Source organism: Fulmarus glacialis, unplaced genomic scaffold, assembly GCF_000690835.1.
Source record: "Fulmarus glacialis isolate BGI_N327 unplaced genomic scaffold, ASM69083v1 scaffold39217, whole genome shotgun sequence".
In the NCBI taxonomy this organism is placed as follows: Eukaryota; Metazoa; Chordata; class Aves; order Procellariiformes; family Procellariidae; genus Fulmarus; species Fulmarus glacialis.
This window is the reverse complement of record NW_009225875.1, coordinates 17,481-40,141: the sequence shown is the minus strand read 5'-3', so window position 1 is coordinate 40,141 and position 22,661 is coordinate 17,481. Positions and strand designations below refer to the sequence as shown.

Below are 22,661 nucleotides of genomic sequence, written 5' to 3'. Positions count from 1 at the left end.
ATGTAAATAGTTTCTATAAAAGAGCAAAGAACTCTGATTTTCTCTTTGGAAAGTTTTCATGCCCCACTTTCAAACATAAATAATACATGAAACAGCTATAATTATGAGCCTGACATTGTTGCCATAATAATCCTTTCAGGAGTTTATTCAGACATGAAAGGAAGTTTTGCCTTAACTGAAACTTGGCAAAAAAGTCTGAAAGACAATATGTTTGTTTTAAATTAACAAAATTTAAGCTCATATTTTTTAGCTGTTGAGAACACAGGACATGAAAATGTTACGGAGTTTTTTTAGCAACTAGAGACCGGTTTTTTTTGTAAAGAAGCCATCTTATATACTAACCTATAATCTGACTGGACTTCCTATATTATCTATAAAGTGTTATAGTAGGAGAGAGAATTGCTAATTTGCCATATAAAAAAACAGCTCTTTTTTTTAAAGCACGGAAAGTATTTTTACAACCTTTTTATTTAACGTGACTTAATACAGGCTTATTTGAGAGTTGTAACGTTTCTTTTAGAGGCTATGGGGTACAAAATCCCCATTTTAGCAATTCTGCAAACACTCTGTTTACATAATGAATGTTAGAGGAGATCCAAAGGCTACAAAGTTTTCACTTTCAGCTTCAAGTTATCACCTCTGAGTAATTCAGCTTCTCAGACTAAAGCCCTCTTTAGCTATTAAACTTAACAGTAACCAATTCAAAGGCTGAGACCAGATGACGTTCATCTTGATATGGTTTGATGGAGTCTGAGGAAATTGCTGAAAACCTACAATAATGCTGCTGTTACTCCAAAAACTGGTTTGTCTAAAGGACTGAGCCAAAATCATCACAGAAAACCTCAGACAAGAAAAGGAAGCCCCTAATCCCCCAAACCATTTCCTCTTCCTACGCAACAGAACAAACCCGCTATGTTGCCAATGTGTAGCCTCGTGTAGAGGAAAAGATGCCTTCAGCTCACCACTAAATCTCATGAGTAAAGTTAAAATACAATACCAAATCAAATAGTCTGCTGGCAGATACAGAAACAAGCAGAAAAATTCCTGTGCAACTCAACAGGCCAAATGCTGTTCTCTTTGGGGAGAACAATTTCTGTTCAGTATCCATGTGAGTAGCTGCACTTATGTGTAGCACAGGCAGGGTCTGGAGAAAATTAGGATCTGTTTTGGGCTAATTAAGGACCACCTAGATTTTGAGCTCACCTCTAATGTCACCATCTGTTTGGCCATGGCTCTTTCTACAGCTTCGTACATCTGTGTGTTCTGGATCCCCAAGCCACAAAAGATGACAAATGCTTCCAGGAACTGTTCATCATTTCTGTTGAAAGCCTTGATTTTGCCCGAGTTTTCTTCCATCTTATTCACAAGCTGGCAAACCCCTATGCCAGGATATGCCAGAAATTAAAAGAAATAATACAGAGAACTGCCAACATATCACCTATTGTTTGGAACATCAAGAGAAAAATTAAGTCTAGGACAGTTTAGCCTACAGTATAAACCACCAATATACATAAAAGTGACACACAGGAGTGCTGTACGATTTTCCCTGAAGTTTTTTAGAGTAATTTTACTGTATTATAGAATAAATGCTAAAACATTATCTATTACTTAGTAGACTCAAAAGTATTTATTAGGATTTGTAAAACAAAGATGTAGGGCTTTACAGACTTGATTATCTTGTGAAATTCTGGGGTCGTTTTCATCCTAACTTTTATTATTAATAGTATTCTAGATTGATTTAATCCCTAAAGACAATTTGTCCTTTGGAGGCTAATTAAATTTTTGTAACCATGCCAAAAGAACATTTATGAAAGTCAGAACAGTGGTACACAGAGTTTTCACTTCCTTATTTGAGTCAGTACTGGAAATTTTTTAAAATAAATTAACTAAACAGAGAATACCCAAGTTGAGGCTCAAAGCTGAAGTATACTCGCTGATTCTATGAGGATGTGATTGAATCACAGCCTGCTCCAAAGACTACTGAACTCATTGAAAAGCATCTTACTGAATTCAGCTTGTTAGGTTCAAACTTGTTGATAGTTGCATCTGTTTATTTTCTGTTAAGAATTTCTGGACTTTTCTGTGCACATGCCATTGCATGACATGTAACTTCTACCAAACCTTGTTGCAGCTTAAATCCCTGACACCATTTTAAGCAGAGGGAAATTCACACATATACCTCACTTCAGTTTTACCTAGCGGATGGCAGTTTCTGCTAAGAAATCAGAATATTAATTAAAGCAGCTGCATAGTAATTATATGTTGTCTTTGGCCAAAACTGCTTTGGGGGTGAATATGGTCTTAAATAAGCCCAAATGTCTTCCCACTCTCATGAGTGTAAGTTTTGAGCATAAAAGCTAGCATTTTCCTGGCCAACTGCAAATAATCATCCCAGTGAAAATAATAGCTGCAAATTAAAAATTCTGAAAAAAATTACTAAATGAAAAAGTCTTAATTTTCTATACCTTGGTATTGCGTCCCAGTTTGTATACTTTATGTATTTCATGAAAAACATTTTGCAGCAGAAAGAGTAAAATATTAAATATGTATTTAACTAGCAAAAGAGAAGATAACTATTTAGCATCGTGTTTCCAGAACACTCTTAACAATTTTTAGGTTTTCTTGCGTCAGTAGAGCTACTCCTAATTTACAGAGGACATATGAACAAAATCTGAATGCCTTACACTTTGCCACCATAAGGTCAGGGAGGCCAGATTTGCTCTCTGCTTATGGGTAGGGAAGAAATTATAATGAATAGTATTTTACAGCAGTACCAACAGTGAACATAATCAGCAGCTACTGTAAGGTCTTGTCAGCGATAATAATTTTTTATATGAAAGTATTTCCAGCATTTTAGTACTGCATATTTACAGACTAAAAATCTCATTGAGGTTTTTAATTAAAAGGAAAAAAAGTCTTTGAGGGAGCAAGTGTGCATCTTTCCTGTCACAGTAAGTAGAAAAACTGAGGAAAAGAATGTAGCACACACGTGCAAACTGTGTTTTTAGAAGAACGTTGGCCTTGCACGTAGAAGCTTTAATGTCTGGTGACAATGTAACACTGTCCTGTTTCCAAATTACATTCTCTTTGGGGAACTTATTCTAATATCAGTCTCCTCTAAAGAGATCAGTAAGAATATTATAACTATAGCTGTAAACTGTTGTGGCAGGGGTTGTGGTATCTGAATATTGCAGACAGGATTCTGAACCTTAATGGAATGAAATGACTAGATACTTGAATGATAGTAAAAATATATAATCCCAGCAAATAAGGATTCACTAAGAACAAGATTAACTTTCCCTGGAGAAAAGCAGCTGACTTATAAAACTCTATAGGAAAATCTCATGAAACTCACTTTCAGATCTCTGTTTAGTACTGTTTATGACATTATAATTATTTCCATAGCAACTGTGATGTAATGAACACAAGATTAAGACTCAACAGTGAATAAGCCACAAAAGCAAATGAATTCTTAGAAGACACAGCATTTGGATGCACGTAAATGTCTCTTAAAAAAATGAAAGAACTGCAGTAAATATACTATGTAGTACTTAAGACTCTTTAACTGTAACCTTTTTCAAAAGCTTCCCCAAAGCACTGAAAAAAACTGTGAGATAAGATGCAACTGTTTTATCAGTAGCTAACAGCATAGTGAAATATCTCTAATTAAAGCTCACAGTTCAATCTTCATCTTGGTCTTCTAGGGTCTGGTAGAATATTTAAAACAAAGTAACAAAAGAACTCATTAAAGAAGCTGATATCAAAAGAAATTTCAGAGAACTCCATTAGGTAAAGATGATGTTTCTCTTTCTGCCTCAGGAGTTAAAAAAAAAAGATCTGTCTTCATGGGAAAGGGACCTCATATTTACTATATACATTGGGTTATGCAGTTTTGCCATAATTCTCAAGGAAAATTATTTGAAGACCATTAACAAAATGCATTCTTGGAATTCTTAACATTTACTTGCCAAATTTTGTAAAGCTGAGGAAGTTGGATTCATGCTGCTATCCAGGAATCAGTATATTTTATGTTCTGTTTGCTTGTGGGACTTACTGATGCCAGGAAAGCAGGCTGACACTCATTCTACTCTTCATGGGACAGGGAAGTCCTGGCAATTTCCAAAAGCACCATCATCCCTTTGTTTAAGGTGAATCTGAAACTCACTGAAAGACTTAAAGCTCATCAAGCTTATTCCCTGACCAGATCCTCAAAAGTATTTAGGTGTATACTCATCTTTGAGGACCCAGACCACGGCCACCTAAATATTTTTAGGGAACTAGAGATAACTAGGCTTCTAAGTTTCCATAAGCATCTGGGCCTATGTGGACCTAAGTGATGTCAAATTACTTCTGAAAATGTTACCCCAGGAAACCAGTGGTACCATGGCCACTCTTTAAAATAGAAGAAACGTAGTTCTAAAAAAAGCAAAGGAGATGCTGCAGAGATATTTATACTGGGTAGCTTTAGACACTAGTGTTTTACGATAGGACTGGAGGTTCCCTGTGTAGTCCACAGATAGAAGCAGGCACCTCCAAAGGGCAATTCGTAGCACCAAAATTGCACAGGAGCTAGCCTTCTAATGTATGAATCTTTCTGTAGCTGAATCTCATTTGAGGAAACTGTCAATGTCTGTGCAGTTCAGCTTGCCTTTCCACATGCCTCCACTGTTCCCTAAAAGCCCAGAACTACAGACAGCTCAGGCCTGAAGAGCTTATTTACTGAAGGTCTCCTCTTCCTTTCACTGCCTTGTAAAAGATATATACAAGCAAGAGTGGTAACTGACTCTCTGAACAGGAAGCAATGAAAATAATTTTACTTACAGAAAATTTTTGAATGCAAAGAAGCTATAAAAATGGTGAAGTATCACAAGAGTGTTGTAGATACTTGGTAACTTATTAGGTAATCAATTTACAGTCAAAGTTGTAGTGGAATTATTAGTTGAAAACATGATAATTAAGGATCTTTTCTCCTGGGTTGAGATTCCATGTTGCTGAGATTTTACTGTGGAGCACAGAAATATTTCTATGAAATGTATAAAAATATTTTTTGTAAAGATACCTACCTATCACTTTATTCTTTTTCCCATTTTTTATTGGTGTACACAGCAAACTCTTTATGTGTTGACTTACATTTTCTGCATTGTCATTCTGTTAAATAAACAAAAAAATAGAGTTACAATTTTAAAGACTAATGTTGAAGTGGCTGAAGTGAAAAAGCGGTAGAGCTATTCTTGGCTTATGTACTCCTTCAAAAAGCAACCAGTCTTCAAAGAGTTTGCACATCTTTAGCTGGATGGTATAATAAACACTGTATCTGATACAAGCTTTGGTGAATAATAATACAGGTAATGATGATAATCTTCATTCAGTAGTTTACAGTGACTAGTGTAATTGTGCTAAAAATGTGCTAATTTTATAATAGGTTCTTTCATTAGAAGGTACCACTTCCATGAAAATGACAGCTTTGCACCAAGACAAAGTGTTCCACTCAGTGCAGCTGAAAAGAGATCAGATGGGCTTTAGGGCGCCTTTTTACTTTCATCAGGTGATAAGCTGTAAAAGGAACTGACCTCTCCCCTTTCTAGCATATCCCCTCACCTGCAGTTTGGCAATGTAAGGAACAGATATCATAAAACAAGAGTAACTACCTGACATTAAGCTAACTGTGCATTTTGTGCCACTAAAATTTTCATAAACTCTTCTGGTTTCTTTGAGATGCCTTGATTAATCCACCAATGCAATGAAAGAGGGCTTAGTGGAGACCAAATTATCATCCAAAGAACAACAGGCCGGAAAACTACTACCAACTAGGTCAACATTCTGCAGTATTCCAAAGACCTTTTATCATGTCTCATGCTCCAAGAGAAGGAAACTGAATTTATTTGGGGGGTGAAAGAGTGGAAGAGTGGAACAAAAAGACAATACATCTTTTTGAAACACCTGGTGAGAAAAGGACCTAGTTCTGTTCTGACTGCTCCTGGAATAACGTAGCAGTTGCTGAGAGGTACATTCAGTCCAATCTTTAATTGTATGTGACACAAAAAAATGGGTACACACTAATATTTCAAAAGGTTATTTTGGGGTTTTTTTACTATTGTTGCTCTGCTCTCTGGTGCTGTGCAAGGATTGTAGAGAGTTTCTTTGCAGGCAAATACACAAACACTATAATGCTTACAAGTGGCAATAAGAAATGTGATTCTTTAAAGAAAACATTAAAGGATACATCATGCCAGATACTTTACATGACTTCAGGAACTTAAGTACTGCTACTTAATAGTAGCCCATTATCAAGAGGGTATATGGAATAACTCAAGAGTAGGATTTGCTGTTTTCTGAACTGTGACATACCTGTGAAATCAGCTGTAAAAAGAGATATAAGAATCAGCATCTCTCCCTAGACCTCTCCTGCAAAGGCAGCTGAGAAACACAAAGTCAAGCCTGCATGAAAATTGGTTTGTGGCTATCCTGAGAAAAACCTGCTGTTTCATGGTAAAGTTCAGATGCATTGAAAGTCAAACTGGATTGGATTGGAGATAAGACCACAGTGCACAGTGCTTAATAAAAATGCCTGACCCAGTATTAATGAACAAGAAGGAGATTAAGAAAAACAGGCTTAAATGCCTTTAAGGAGTCTTGTAGGTATTTGCACTTTGTCTCCACTGCACTAACTTTGTTGGTTGACATACACATGACTGCTGAAGCTTAGCATTTGGCTTCCGTACTGTCCTTGTAAGTGGCCTGAACCTGAGGCAGGCAACATCACGGCTCTTCCACGAATAAACCCAAGCTGTTGTTCTGCCTCATGTCACTACCTACATAGCTGAGGCCACCAACACATTTAGAAAGCACAAAGTTATTTTCATAAGGTGAGTAAGTATGCTGTGGAATGTCCTCCAAAGAAAGAAGCAAGCCAGGGTTTCTAGGGCACTAGGTACACCTGGGATTTCCCTCATATCAGGGTTCATCAGATTTCAAAACATTTAGCCTACAGCCCTGCCTTGAGACTGCTCCTACACAGTGGTGGAGATGCAGCCACTGTGTGTTGAAAAACATTATCTAAAATTCCTTCTAGCAGTACTATTATTTTCTTTTTATGAGTTTCTTTTACATGCATAAGGTGTAAGTCGTCTAGATTCCAGGGCAAAATGCGAAAGAACTCTAACCGTACTGACAAAGTGAAAGGCCTGTTTCAGACAAACAGTTGTTTGGATGACTCTCAACGTATTAATTTTAAAATAAAATGTCTTCAAAATAATCACCTCTTTATTGATCTAATACAGTATATCCGTCCAATTCTGGTTTTACTTCCACTCCTGCAGTAAAGATAGCTTTGGGCCCTGTCCTGCAAAGTGGTGAGCACTCCATTCCTGTGTTGCTCAATCCTTCATAGAAACCCACTCCAGAGCATGCATAAACCCTGCACAGAGAAAAAGGGAAGCAACACAGCTCCCCACCATGAGCCTGCCCCTTCTTTCCAGTTAGTGGAACAGTCACATTGAACACTGTATTTTCTGACCTTTTCGTTGTGCATCTCAGAACAGAGAGTTTGGTAAAAACCTATGTGCTGATCATCGTAACTCCTCTCCCTCTTACTACCCTCTCCCTGAGCCCCTCTAGCCAACACACTTAAATATAATAAGAAGAGCAGACATCTTTCTAGTTTCTGCGTTGACAGGAAAATACAGAATTACAAGTTTGCTTTTTGTTGATGACGACTTTGAAGGCAACCTGACTGTAATCTGAGTCTTGCCAAGTGACCTTCCCTCCTAATTCTCCAGTATCTGTATGTTCAGTAGTATGCCATACCAGAAGCTTATGCTTGATGAAGTGTAAAGCAAAAGCTCCCAAAGAAAAGTGAAGTTGTTCCTTCTCAAAAACAGCAAAGAACTTGCACCTATAACGTTAATCTTTGCCAGAACAAGAAGGGAAAGGAGAGGATAAAAAGGGAAGGAACTTCTGAGACCCTCCTAACACTCAGTAAATTACTGAGGATTACTGTGAAAACCTCCAACTGTTCTTCACTTAAATGTTTTCCATAGAACATATTGCAAGCTCTCCACATTGCATTTTCTATTTACTGACAAATTAATGTTAGGCTTTTTTAATAATGGCTGTAGGGATAAATCCCTCCCCTGGCCACCCAGCTCACTGTGCGAGTATTGTACCATTTCTTCACTGGTAATGAATTTTATCAAGGAAATGTACCTTCCTTTGTGTTTGCGTAATTCTAACTGTGGCCATTAAATTAGTAGAAATAATAAGGGTAAAACAAAAAAGGTTTGAAAGGTAAACAGAAGAACATTTTCCATTTCTGAATTTCAAATCTAAGCTTATTTTACTTACTGTCCAGGGAAATCTTCTGTCTTTGCAGACATCTGCGATGTTGAGAGGCTCCATCGTATTCTTGACATACTGAGCATACATGTAATTGATTTTGTTTGTATCATAGTCTCTGAAGGATACAACATTATTATTATGTGCTTAGTACGAAAATGGGTCATTTCATTATACAAAGCAGGTAATTGTAGTATCTTTCCTGTATGAGGAAAGCATATAACCAATAGATATATAATGGAGCTGAGATCAAATCCTGTATCCTAATCTAGCTGTCATCACAAAACTACAGAGTGGATTGACTTATACATTTCACCATTTCTTTAATATTCAACAATGTTAACACTGAACACGAAACTTAAGAAATAAACAAATCAGTACAGTTTATGCAGATGAAAGAATCAACAACTGGGTTTATATTGAAATAGAACTTTTTGAAAACCAACTCCATTCACAAATCTGACACACTTGAAAAATCAATACTGGATGAAGTTCACATATTCTTTAAACGGAGTGCAGCAGGTAACATTTGTGAATTTTCTGCTTCTAAGTTCATTTCAAATTTGTTCTAAAAGTAAAGGCACATTCAGTTGCATAGGAATTCCGTTACTGAAATAGAACTGTTTATTCCAAATCAGGACATAAAATATCTTTACAGAATCAATCATCTCCTACTTTTTTAGCCATGATGTATTTAATTAAGGCATTTCAATTCTCTTGGACCCTTTGCCTGCTTTGGAGCAGGACATATGTCCTAATAATAAACCTACTCCCATCAAGCTCCTGTAGTTTCCCTCTGACATTTGACTTGACTTTAGTTATCCTTCTGGTGTACAGATGTTCACAGTGCTGGAGGAAGGGAATTATTCTTTCACAAACTTGGTTATACAAGGCAATGTCCCACAATTCTGAAAACCAGTCTGATTTGGGGTTTGATTCAGGGTCCTTGATTACATAATAAGGCTGAAATTTTATTATGTAAAGTAATACTTCCCATCTAATCCATGTTACTGTATTTCTGCTATTGCCCAAAATCAGGCCCTTCAAGCATAGCAGAAGTTCTAACTCCAGTGGTTGACTCATAGTACAGTCCTTGGCATATAATTGTGCTGTCTCATGAGCAAGATTCAGATATGCAATTAAGCCTCCAAGATTCCTTCCCTATCAGTTATGAGAAATAATTTACTGATGGCCCATGCAAGCAATAAATTACATTTTGAGTCCATTAACCAGTAACCATGAAAGGGATAATGAATAGGAAGGGTAAATTCTCTTTACCATTCCCATAGTGTAGAAGAGGAACAGGAACTTTCTCTTTCACCTTGTGATCTTAATAGCCTGTAGTACCTCTGTACTGTCTGGTTGTACATTGTCTAAAATCATAATACAGCTCAACAGTTTTTATTTGCTCAAGCCACACACTTTGGACATAATTTTCTAATACATGGAATTAAATTTAATATAATAAATGCTCAATGCAAAAAAGATCAAAGGGGTACAGAAATCTCTCTGCACACTATATCTATAGTAGTGCATTTTATATACAACTGTGTCTCACTCTTTTGACATTATGTGAAACAACTGGTTTTGATGACAGAGAAAGGTAATGGAGACAGTAATTTTCAAACTTCAGTACAGAGGTTCAGACTAAATTTGGAAACTATTTAATCTGGGTATTTTAATTCAACTACTTCTACATCTTTCCCTTCTTCCCAGTTGAACTTCTTAATGGTTTCTCAAAGATGACTGAAAGTTAGAACTTTAGGACTTTATTCTTGATTTAATCAGTCATCCTCTTTGAGTCAGCTTCCCTATCTATGAAATAAGAATAATGATTAAAATAATTTATTAAAATCATAAATAGGATTAGTATCTACTAATGTGGATATGTTTATGCTACAACATAGTCATCTATGCAGATTTCTTACAGATCAGTTTTAGAGTAGACTTTTACTTAGATTTTTACTTCTCACATTTTGTACATTTCCATAGCTTAGCCTTGCGATACAACTATGTACTTAGACCTGACAAAGTGAAGAGACCAGGCCCTACTCTCCTATTCTGCTCAGTGTGACCTTTTTAAGGCAATAGAGTTTGTCTATGTACATTTCAGGGCAAAACCTGCTCTATAAAAATAGCAGTAATTACATGGTACCCAGTGGAAATAAGGTCTGTTATTATGAAAAAGAATATTAAAAGCATAGTTTCTTCAACATTCTCCTGGGATGAAAAAAAGTTTGAATTCATTGTTTTACCTCTTCAGATTTTCAGCTGAATCTTCTAATTCCTCAGATTCCATGTGAAACACACTAGAAAATGAATCCTGGAATACCGAGAAGATATTTTAATATATAGGTGTATAAGGTTGTCATAAGTTAGAATAGTAGTATGCATGAAAAGCTTGTTGCAGTTATCAAAACATATTCTGTAATAAAGACAAGTGTAAAATTATATAACTTCATTTCACATCTAGCAGCAAGCATACAGGATCCTACCACAAAAATATCTTTTGATACAACTTTAAGTATCATTGAAGTGTCTTGAATCTCTACTGATCACTCTGAGAAGAAATGCCAGTATTTACAAGCTGTGCCAAATTTATCTGTCAGCACAGAACTTCTTTATTTTAACATTCATCCAATTCTAGACCTGCTTTGCTTGGATAGGTGAGAGGACATCAAAACTTTTAAAATATATTGACTGATCTCTGTGTTGCTTTTCACGCAGCTTTTTTTAACAATTGAGAAGCCTAAATGTAGAGAGAAATTAGATTCTCTCTGTATTAAAGATTCAAACTACAGACTGCAAACTAGGTGCTGGAGTTTATCTAACTCGCAAGGACAGTGTGAATATGTGAATACAAAAATTTTGTCAATTCCTCTTCTGTATTCTTGTGTGCAGGAGTGACTCTTCTAAATGCAGTGGGAGTTGGGATTGTGGCAGATGATCATGAGTGCTGTGTGTTACTTCTGTGCTACAGAACCTGGAAATGCTTCCTCACTTCCAGATCTTAGTACACCCGTATCTGTAACGAGTAGTAAAGGTAGAACTAACAATGCCAGTACAAGACTGAGGCATGGAACATAATATCCTGCTCCTTGTTCTGCAGCCTATTTTCAAGAGGAAGGAAATACAGATGGGCAGATTGGAAAGGAGTTGTGCTTTGCTTCAGTGAGCCAGGATCTTGGGACAGGCCATGATTCTGTTTAGATACCTTGTTTAGATACTCCCTGCTTAGATATACTCAAGAAATAAAAAGTGCTGTCAAAACTGATTCTGCATAGGAAGCAAAGGCCACATTGTTTTTCTCCCAGCCTTTTCCTTTTTTCTGTCCTACACCAGTAGCCAAGAAAATGAATTATGAAAGAGTTCAACATTCAAGATCCATGCTATAGGAGAGAGCTTAGAGCCACAGTTTACCAACAGGTCATACAAAATGGCTGCATAAAATGGCAGTCTGGCCTACACAGAGACTGAAGCCTCCCAAGTCAACACCTAACCTGAGTACATGCCATAAAAAAAAGGCAGAGGGTGAAAAGGCGACAGAACATACTATGGGTTTGAAATACTTTTGAGTCAGAATGGAGGGAAGTCCACACTGCTCCCAGGGAATAAGCACTTCGGCTTTTAGACAGAAAACATACTCACAGTACAATCTTCATCCACTATGAAGATGGTACACCTCTGCACTTGCATGAAGGATATTATAGTGGCAGCTATCTTCTTCAGAATTACTTCCAAAGACTGCTGCTCTTCAAAAATCAGGCTGGCAAGATCAAGAAGCACCTGAAGAAAAAGTCTTCTGTGAATTTTTGACTAATTGTGATTTAAGCAATAATTTTCATTACCTCTGTCTTTGATTCTTCTCTTCTTCCCTGAATCAAGGAAGTCAACATGTATGTCTGTGACCAAAATTAAGTTTTGGCTCTCAAACAGACTGCAAGGTAACAGTAAGTAACAGCCAGTTTGACACTTTTCATGGAAGAAATAAATAGCATAGTTAACTGTAATGTTTTCGGTCAGAGAGACAGAATAGATTTAGGCATTAACAGTTCGTCAAATGAAACCTGAGAAATCCAGACAACACACAGTTATTTGGCCTTAGGAAACCTAATAGTTTCCTATAGCTCATGTGTGCATTCTAAAAACAGTGATATTTACATTTCTTACGACTTTTGAACACGATTATTATCTGTTGTAATTCTAACAGATCCTAATGAACTCATTTGGTGAAAACATAATTTAGATACAGTCTGCTGTATTTCAAAGCTGCTGCTGAAGAACTTAGGGGCTCAGTTGTATTCATATTATATTCCTTTTTTCCTCACAAGAAGCATGGAGCCAATCTGAAAAGATTATCCAAATTTGTACCAATTTACAAACACTGATAGTCATGTGGAAACTCAGACCTACCAGAAAATTTTTAAAACAACTGCTGCCAGCTGTTTCTCAAAAACCTTTTCGTACCGTATGTGGCAGACATATTCACCCATAAAGGCCATGGCATTAATAACCCATCAGGTATAAAGATGGCTGCAAAATACAGTTACATTAATCAGAAGGAAATTCAGTTTTCCATCTGATCATTACTGAAAATATGGTTAGTGACTATTTATAGTTGTAGTAGACTAAAAGAGCAATCTGTATAACCTCTACCATTGTGTAGGGATAATTCTATCTGAAATTTCTGGAGTATGTACACCTTTGGTTGTATAATATATACAGTGAGCCACAGGATAACTTCAGGCAATATCGAGTATATTGACATGGAATGAATTTTCTGACATGTAGCTTTATCTTCTTCCCCTAGACGGTCCATTTCTCACAGCCCAAGCTGGAATATGCCCAGCTACTTCTCAGTGCAGTTAGTTAGAGCTTTATCAGAGATACACAGCATTCAATTAGAGTAATTAAAAATAGCCAAGGAATAACTACCGTGTGAGAAATATCAGGATCAGGCACTGATTACTAGCTAACCATCGTAATTTCTGTATTCTTCGGACAAAACTGTTGACCATACCTGATTACGCCTGTTCTCAAGCAAAGATGTCTCATACAATTGAGCGTTGTGAAGAACAATTCCACAAAATGCCAAATACGCGGCAAAATCCTGAAGACAAATGAACATCAACACCTCATGAAGATAATGTCTTACAGCATCTTAACTCTATTCAAAGATAAGCTACTGCAATTTTTTGTTTTCACTTTGAAGTATTAATTGATATTTTAAAGTTATTTTTGGCAACCACATATTGAGGGGGGGTTTTTTCAGTTACTTATAATTTATTTCCTCAAGAATCTCTTCTTCCTTTTTTAAACTAATGATCTTCACAGTTTATCCTGGTAAAAGTAGGACTGATATAAGAAGCAGCTCAGAGGAATCAACTCATTTTGCAGCAATGCATATTTTATCTAGAAAAACTGAGTGCAGACAATCAGCCTCTCTTATTTTGGGGAATTCAATCTCTTGGAAAGTGGAAATAAAATTCTGCTAACACAGCAAAACCACTATTTTTTTCCCTTTTGGAATGAGATTAATTCTGATATCCTGCAGATACTCAGTATGCGTTTTGTTTTAAAGGGGAAGTTTTCAAAGGGAAAGGGTGAATTTATTGCTGAGGGTTAAGTCAACTTCTTCAGCCTGAGTGTAGACAGTTTTTTGCTATACCAATCTGAATGTGAAGTCTGGAAATAATTGGAAAGCAACTGCAGTGTGAGAATTAGGAATCAAGGTGCTGCCTGCTCTACTGATTATCTCATATATTGTTCATAATTTATCCAAAGCTTTTTCTCGTCCTGCAATTGCTATATTGAGAAGTGATACAGTATTTAAAAAAAAACTCTACACAAATTTTAATATTCAAAATATGTTTGTTGGGGATGCCAGGAGAGTTGGAACCAATTAATAAAAATTATGTTCATTAAAAGTTATGAAACTGTTTTATAACGCATTTCAGTAGAGTAAGCCTGTGTTTCAGAGATGTATGAGAGATACCACGCTGATCCAGAAATTAAATTATTTCACATCCACATTTCTCATGGCCTCATAAAGAAGGAAATTTGCAGTATTACCAGGAATTTTTATTTTTTCAGAGGTGTTTAATTTTTAATAACTTTAAAATTTTTGATCAGTGTGAAAAGTAACAACATATCCATCCCCCGTTCCCCTATGAAAATAGAAGAGACATAAATGTCCAGCTTTCATACCTTTTCATCTTGTTCAGTGAAAGTGCCACCAATTCCAGATTTCTTATTGATTGCTTGAGCCACACCAACAACCTAGCATATTCAAAATGGAGTAATTAGATAATTTTTAGGGGTCTGTTATTGGATTCTATTTCTAGACATACTTATAGAAGATAATAAATGATCACTACAGGTACTCATTTGGTTGACCTTTGGATAACAGAAGATATTTAAGCCTGTTTTTTCCTAATTTATTCGTATTACAAATAGCTGAGCATGAACCTGAAATATCCAAAAAAATAAGTGGCATGAATCCTGGATGCTTTTATGAAGAGGGGTTGATTTGATCCAAAATTGATTCTTTAAATTGGAACAATCATCTCCCAGAAAGACAACAACAGTTTATGCTTCTGCAGCCATAAGCCAGACCACACAAGAGCTCTCTCTAAAGTTCATCTGCTTGTGTGTGTAGAAAATACCCTTCCTGCTAGCTCTGACAAAATTTCCAAAACATAGCCTCCTTACCGAATCTGAAGTTTGGCTACAGTGATCTTTTTGCATTTTGTATCTTTATGAATCTGATCGGATTAATTTTCATCTGCTGAAAAATAATATACAGGGGTTGTGTTCCTGCCAGACTCAAGTTTGTTGCTTAAACTTAATACGTTTTTAAAGGTAGGCTTTTACTAAGACCACATTAAACCAAGACTGAGAAGAGATACTTTGTTATGCTTCAGCTTGTAGTTAGACTGTCCTTCTTGCCAAGATAGGCTGATATCTCGCCATTTTTAATTATTTTCCCTGTGGAGCAACTCAGAAGGTAGGGAAGAATCCTGGTTTACAGGTAAAGAAGCTAAGTAAGGAGTAAAAAGTCATTCACAGGTTCTGCAGGACATCTGCGATGGACCTCAGAAGCAAACCCATATGCTCTGGTCAACATTAAAGGCTTTCCGTTAAGTAGTTCTTTCTGCTCTTGGCACGTGGCTTAAGTCCTAGCTTTCAAATGGACTATGTATTAAGATCACCAGCCAAGAGGCTTCATAAATTAAGGCTGCCCACAGAAGTAAATCAGTGCACAGATAGTAACAAGGAGGGTTTACCTGAACTAGAAAAAAACTACTATGATTTATGAAATAAAGACATCAACAGATCAGCTCCGTTTATTTCCTTTGTTGGCTTGTCTCCTTTTGGATTTAAGTGGAAGAAAATGGAATCCGTGTAACAATAAACCAAGCCAGATTACATATCTAGTTTTATTCTTATAAAGTTCTGTCTAAATTATGTTAAATTTCAGATGATGCTTTTTTAGTATAGAAATAATGTGTGGTAAAATTTGATTTCAAGTTTTTGGACATAATTCCATGAATTGGGAGATTAAAACATGATTTCATACAAAATAGAAAACAGTCCCTTTAAGGACAGTCAACTAAAATTCAAGCTACTGGTGCTTTTGTAACTTTTGACAGAGAGTTGGCCAATAAACATGATTCCTCGATACAGGATGTTGGTTTAGATTTTTAAAAAAATGTAAAATTAATGTGAGAGAACAACACAGCTGTTTTAAGCATGACACTTTTGTTACTGCCAGTCTTTGTGGTGTTCAATTCTGCATGCTGGTGAGAGCCTCCCAGGAAACCAATCTGGTCTGCAAACAGCAGAACTCCTTATAAAAATGAAAGTGGAATTCAGATCTTTGCTTAGTAATGACTCCAGTTTCTAACACAGGCTCTAACTCTGACTCTTGGGGAGAAATGATATTGGGTGGTTGCTTTGGACTTACTCTTACATACTCAGCATAGATGTCTTCTCTGGTAACTTGGGTCTCTTTTTCAGAGCCCAAGGAAACCAAGAAAATTTAGAGAGACTTTCATACAAATCAGTATGAAGAGAAAGTGAGCATTTCTTTAAAAAATTAATTCACTGGGATAGTATTTCTGTAGATTCCCCACTGCAGTTATTCAAGCTGTGTACTGGCAGTGATCATTCTGTCCTGTAAACTAGTTTAAACTTCTTCTGGATTCTGCGCTTATCCTTGTACTTCCATGCTGCTACTCTTCTGAGTCATAAATTAAGCACATAATTTCACAGCACACTAAAATTGGAAGGCTTTCAGAAGGAGAGACAGGTTAATTTCAGTTGAGATGCTTCTGACTTTCACTGTCGATAAGGTGAAAATGAGAGGTTTTCTAACTCAAATATTTTGTCATTCCATTAAAAAAGGTTATTTATTTTTATTACTATACTACACATTACTAATGCACACTCTTGTCCTCTATTAAATCAAATTGTTACTATAATAAATGTTTCTCTCTGATGCATAAACATTTCCTAGATTATAGGATTTCAAGGCCTTAGCCTTTCCCTAATATAATTCAGTATGTTTACACTCCTTTTGAGACTTTGCAAATTATTACTAATCTGACTTTAGGCTTAAAAGAATTGGAGAAAGTATAGTTTCCTTGATTTGTGAAGTAAACAAAAAGAAGTTCTGACTGTTAGTGAGTAATGACAGGTTTTTGTAACTGATATCAAGAGTGGGAGCTATAAGGTGGTGAACCCAATGCTGTTTTATTAGGATGGATGAGAAAGGTACCAAAGTGGATGACCTTCTGAGGAAGGTGCCAAGTGGAGGGTGGGGACAATTATATCTGAGGCATTACTTACATTGGTACCCAGAACTGAAGCCCACAGTTTATGGTATCAAGCTGAATAGTCACTAGCAGCACCTGGAATGGATTTAGGTTAAGGCAGAGCTGAAAGGGAGGAGTAGCACCAGAGCAAAAGGTAGGAGAGGGAGGCTGGAAACAGGGAGGAGCTGGAAGTCTCTCACTAAAACCCTGCACTTCCTTACAGTTAGACCGTTCATCTATTTAAATGGCTGGATCTCATCTTCTGCTAAACTCAACAAATCTGCTGTGCAGTAAACTCAGAGGCTAGAATGTGCTAGCACAGACAAAGCCCACCTAGCTGAGTACAGTAATATGAAAAAGTATGTGGTAAGAAGCCATAAAGTATATGCAAAGCTTTTGATTCTTTTCAGATTTTTTGGCATGCTTACAACAAATGATTGACAAAGCTGCAAAGAACTTCCTTTCTTTGAGATCCAAGTAGTGTAAGACCAGTGCAAGGTGTTAATGACAGTATTTTTTTCATCTTGCTTTTTTGGGATAAACAATATCAGAAGAAAACTCTGTGGTGTGCACGTTTAAAAAGTTGTACTTAACTGTTAATCGTTAAATTTATAACTGCTAAACTGATGGAAGGCATACAGTTTTATTTTTGTAATGGAAAAGACAGTTTACTATCTCTCAGCCTAGCCTTCCCAAAATACTGATGTTACAAATAAGGTCATTGTTCTGCAGCATGAATCACTGCCAACTGTGGGCTCAAAAATGTCTGTCTGAAATAAAGCTTAACTGTCAGCTCCATTCCATACAACCCAGTTCTTCCCACAGTCAACCTCTCGTTTACTTCAGTGAGGAATATTTCTTATCCAGTGAACTTTCTTACTGTAATAACAATGTACAACTAGCCTTATAGACTTCTATAGCAGACTGTGAATAGTATGCAAATCCTTTAACCAGTCAATATGCTTCTATGTTAACCTACATGTGCAGAGATTAATGGTTAGGACTTTTCTCTTACCACTGTCTTCTGTGGGTATTTATTTAATTTATTTTATTTTTTTCAGTTTTGATCCAGCATGAGCTAAGACAACTTTAATGAGGTCAGAGGCTTTTTAAGGCATCCAAAAGGTGAGTACTTTCATCTTGTGTAAACACATCCCCTCCATGAAAGGAAAGTCTGTGGTGCTTAAAAAAGCTATCAGAAAACAGTAAAAGGACCATATTAATATAGCAAAAAGACTACTTAGGCTCCCTTTATTAGCACTGCAGGTTTCTGATACATTAACAAAGGCATGTCTTCCAAGAGAATTGGTCATTTTTAGATCTTTGTTAATAGATAACAATAAAACTTTTTAGCTGAAGAGGGAGGGAGTAATGAGGAGAATAAACCTGCTAAAAACTCACGGTTGTCTTGATGATGATGAAAATTCTGTGCAGATGCAAACTTTGTTGTTGTTGTTGCTTCAGTGGCATTCTGAGCTTTTGAAGACAACTTTGTAGTATGTGCCATTTTTTTCATACAAAATTAACAGTTTTAAAAATTAAACTGGTTCCAATTCTGGCCTCATTTATATCAGTACAAATTCCAGTGAACTTCATAAATTCTGTTGAATGTGGTGTAGAGACAGTAATGAGAAAAACCTCAGATGGATATTATTTAGCTATTGGAGTCTTGCCTGCAACCAGGTAATTAGAAGAAGATGTAGGAAACTCAAGAGGATCTGTTCCTGTTACTAAAGTAATTATGTAATTAGGACAAAAGTAAATCATGTGGTAGCATTTGAGCCCATGGAGAACATACGCCTGCATTTTAGAGAATACTAAGCACAGTATGAAACCCAAATCCTCATTTTTAAAACTTACTATAAACAAATCTGAGATAAAATAGGCCTAATCTGTGATCTCCAGCTGGAAAATTGAATCAAAGGTGACTAACTGCTCTGAGCTTAGCTATACAGAAAACTTATTCAGGTAACACGTACATTAAAAGTGTGAAATCTTTGTGGCGATAAACAAGACATATCTGAGATAAAGCTAATTCTCTGTAAAGCTTGGAAAATATCGTAAAAAAAAAAGTCAATCCCCTCAAACACTTGCTCATGAAAGCACAATTCCGGTCTAACAAAAAAGTGTTTTTTAATTTACTTAGGCATAGTATTTTATGTGTCTTTAATTCTCTAACAGGCAGGCACCACGTATACTTTTTTGGAAGTTGAGTCCTGTAGCAATAAAGCAAAGACACGTGTATTTGATTTCTTGTCATTCTACTATGCCTACAGAATTATCCTGTATATTTCTTGGTCACCCAAGACAAAACTAGTAGGAAAGAAAGGGGTTAAAAACAGCTATGAAAGGGGATGACCACTAGAAAAGCTTAAGGTAGTACTCTGGACTGAAGAAAATCAAGAGTAAGGGAGAGGAAAGACTGAAGTAATTAGTATCTGCTTATACTTGGTACCTGTGAGTTTATGCCCTAATCCCTAAACTAACCAGTGAGCTGTTGAGTGCTACACACCCTGTTTCATGAGCTTTACCCCCAGTCTGACTAGATAGGTGGGGTTATAGAACAAGGTATATCTATAGTCACGCAGTTCCTAACAAGAGCCTTGATCTGGGTTTGCTGTATTTAAAGTGCATAAGGGGTGGGCAGAAAGGAACAAGCTATATGTAAAGGATCTTAGTGGTCCAGCTTTCTTTAAAGTCAGTTGGAAAAATTTCCCTTGGATCAGAAACCAAGTACAGAAAACCAAGTTACTTTCCATTCAGATCACATAAGATAGACATACACCATGAAGACAAAAAGCAATTTTGATGATGGAACTGTTCTCTTACTTTCAGTCCCAAAAAGGGGGAAAAAACCCTCCAACAATTACTGAATCAATATCCACACCTGTTTTACCACATCTGAACACAGCTTTTCTAATTGTATTCTTGCTGGCAACACAGGTAATCTTCCACTGCTGCTACTTGTTCTGTAACCTTTCTTCTCAATCTGTACCAGTTATCCCATTTAATAAAGGCTGATCCACGTTACAAGGAGAGATTTCTTCTAATTATAGAGCTTTATTTTTACTGTTTGCTTGCAATAGCTGACTCCTGCCTCTAAAAGTAGCAGTCTACCTAGAGTATTTCCCAGTAGATGACAACTGATTAATTCAGTGCCGATGACTGTGCTCTGAATTTTATCTGGATTGTTTCATGCCGCAATTTTGTGCGCATTAAGATTACAGGCCTAACTCTGTGAAAGCTGTTCCAGCTCTACAGGCAGCTAGTGCCCTGTTTAGTTGGTTCTTACTTCAGCTGACTTAAAAATATAATTAATATAATTTTGCTTCCTAAGAAGATATATTTTTTTATTTACTTTGCTGGCACCCGAAGAAAAATTACATTAAGCCCAAGAATGGTAACAGGAAGAGGGAAACTTAACTTTTATCTCATTTTAAAGATGGGAACATACCCACTTGAGAACACAGACTAAATGGTTTTAACCTTACTTTGCTCTCCTGGTCTTGTAGAGGTTTGTTTGAGTCTTATAAAATTATCCTGCAGGGACAGAACTGTATTTACAGACTTTCATTTTTAATCCACAAAACTTTCACATCCTCTTCTATCATTCGTGCCAGCAGCAGCCTGCATGATTTCCAGCAGTCTAGCTACTGTAACACGTCTCAGCATAAGCTGAAAATCCACCCAAGAAGCAAATTACTGATCTCCATAATCCTGCAGCAAGACTGCTACTGGAACTTGAGTTTGTTTGTTTAAAGTTAGCTTGGCTAGATCTACACTATATTGCAGTGACTGTGATGTATTATACCTGAAGTGTTCACTGTGGGAGAAAACTTAGCTGGCTAACAGTAACATGCCTGATTACATTTTATACAATAAAATTCAACAGGATATTTTCAAAGGCTGTTGTAAATAGAGTAGCACCCCTGATTTGTTGGGAAGAGCTTCCCAGTGACAGGAGATAGGGCAAAGTAAACAACAAACTAAACAATTGGAGTGAGCATTGCCAGAATAAAACATGTCCTAGACAATTAGTAGGAAGTTCAATCTTACATATTCAGAGCCTGGGAGATAGGTCTCAGTTAATTCCGCTAAAAGTTCCCATATGAGAAAATCCTACACATTTTAGTAGAAATTAAACTGAAATAGAATTTTTTGGAAAATATTTTGCACAGCTGAAAGAAAAAAATGCAGAAATAACAGAAAATTGTGTCATTCCTGTAGATGTTCTACAGCAGCTGTGATGACTCCATGCATCAGAGACCATCCATTCTACAGATATTTCAAACCACTTGGAGAGCTGTACTGAGTCTTGTATCAGTTCTGGATGACTCCACAGTTGGTTTAAGCTAAGGACTTCCATTCCCTATTCAGTTCTGTCGAGTTTTGTCAAAATGACTGTTTGTTTACAAATGTCTATAAAACCAGATGGAGAAATTCGAGGTGATAATTATTTGCAACAACTTTTTCTGGGTCTCTGAATCAGAAAAAAGTGCCAATATCAGAAGAAAGTGCTACTGCATTTACTGACTTTATTACGGGAGCTCTAGAAGGCAAATCAGTACCATTTGAAGCTTCTGAAAAATTAGGACACACCAGGAATGAAAAGCTGCTTTTTGAGATACACAATGCTGAACTGCCACAACCTTAGGTCTTCTTCCAGTAGTGGTAAAACCCTGATTTCTGTATAAGCACTGTAGCACTGAAATGGTTAGCATTAATAGCTACATCTAAAGCCTGTGGCCAGCAATACCAGTTTCCTCTTGCAAAAGAAATAACCATGATAACTCTGTGGTACAAGCTGGCTAATACTAACTTTTCATTGGTGGCTTTTGTACTACTGAGGATAAAAATTCAGTCTGTTTTGAAGGTTTTATTGTGTTCTCTGATACATGTCGATAATCCAAGTAGCAAGTCCTACATACTGATGTCTAGGTAACTGTATAGAGTTATCTGCTCTTACAGAAGAATCGTAAGAAGAGAAAATCTTTCAGGATCAAAATAGAATCTTTGCTATGGCTTCACATTCACCTTATGACAAATTTAAATACAGGAATAGATGATTAAATGATATGACTGAGAACCATTTTGTTTTTCTTTTTAAGTAGAATACAATTCAGGTTACCCAAGGCCCTTCCTCCTCCTTGTTTTCTTCAATGGTGATAACCAGCAAATGATACAGCCTTGCATGCCAGAAAGCATCATGTGGCAATACTTTTGTCATATGATGGGATGGAAAGAATTTCTGTTTAGTTATTAGAAATTGTGCAGCAAGGGTTTACAGATATCAGAACTTTGTTCAAAGCCCCTGAACTCAGATGCAAAGGTTGGTCAGTTTGCTTTTGTAATTTTTCATGGGGAAAATAAGAACTCTTCATAAAGCTAGCACTATACAAGCCTCTATGATCTGATCTTGAAGGACATAATCAGCAGAATTTTCTGCATCTGAAATGCAATGTTTCTGTGGCATTTCTGTCAGCAAGAATAGGTTGAGTAGGGGATTGAGAA

The 22,661-nt window shown here is 36.5% G+C and overlaps 1 protein-coding gene across 2 annotated transcripts in view; it reads right to left on the bottom strand.

Annotated features, from left to right (window-relative positions):
* Positions 1 to 22,661, bottom strand: part of PDE5A (phosphodiesterase 5A, cGMP-specific) — a 58,875-nt gene that overhangs the window by 22,393 nt on the left and 13,821 nt on the right. For both annotated transcript variants that reach the window (XM_009582625.1, XM_009582624.1), the window contains exons 4-10: positions 14,542 to 14,613; positions 13,355 to 13,444; positions 11,983 to 12,120; positions 10,590 to 10,657; positions 8,344 to 8,452; positions 5,064 to 5,148; positions 1,204 to 1,379 (exon numbers count right to left, since the gene is read on the bottom strand). In XM_009582625.1, the coding sequence (XP_009580920.1) occupies positions 1,204 to 1,379; positions 5,064 to 5,148; positions 8,344 to 8,452; positions 10,590 to 10,657; positions 11,983 to 12,120; positions 13,355 to 13,444; positions 14,542 to 14,613 (738 nt within the window). The remainder of the gene's footprint in view (positions 1 to 1,203; positions 1,380 to 5,063; positions 5,149 to 8,343; positions 8,453 to 10,589; positions 10,658 to 11,982; positions 12,121 to 13,354; positions 13,445 to 14,541; positions 14,614 to 22,661) is intronic.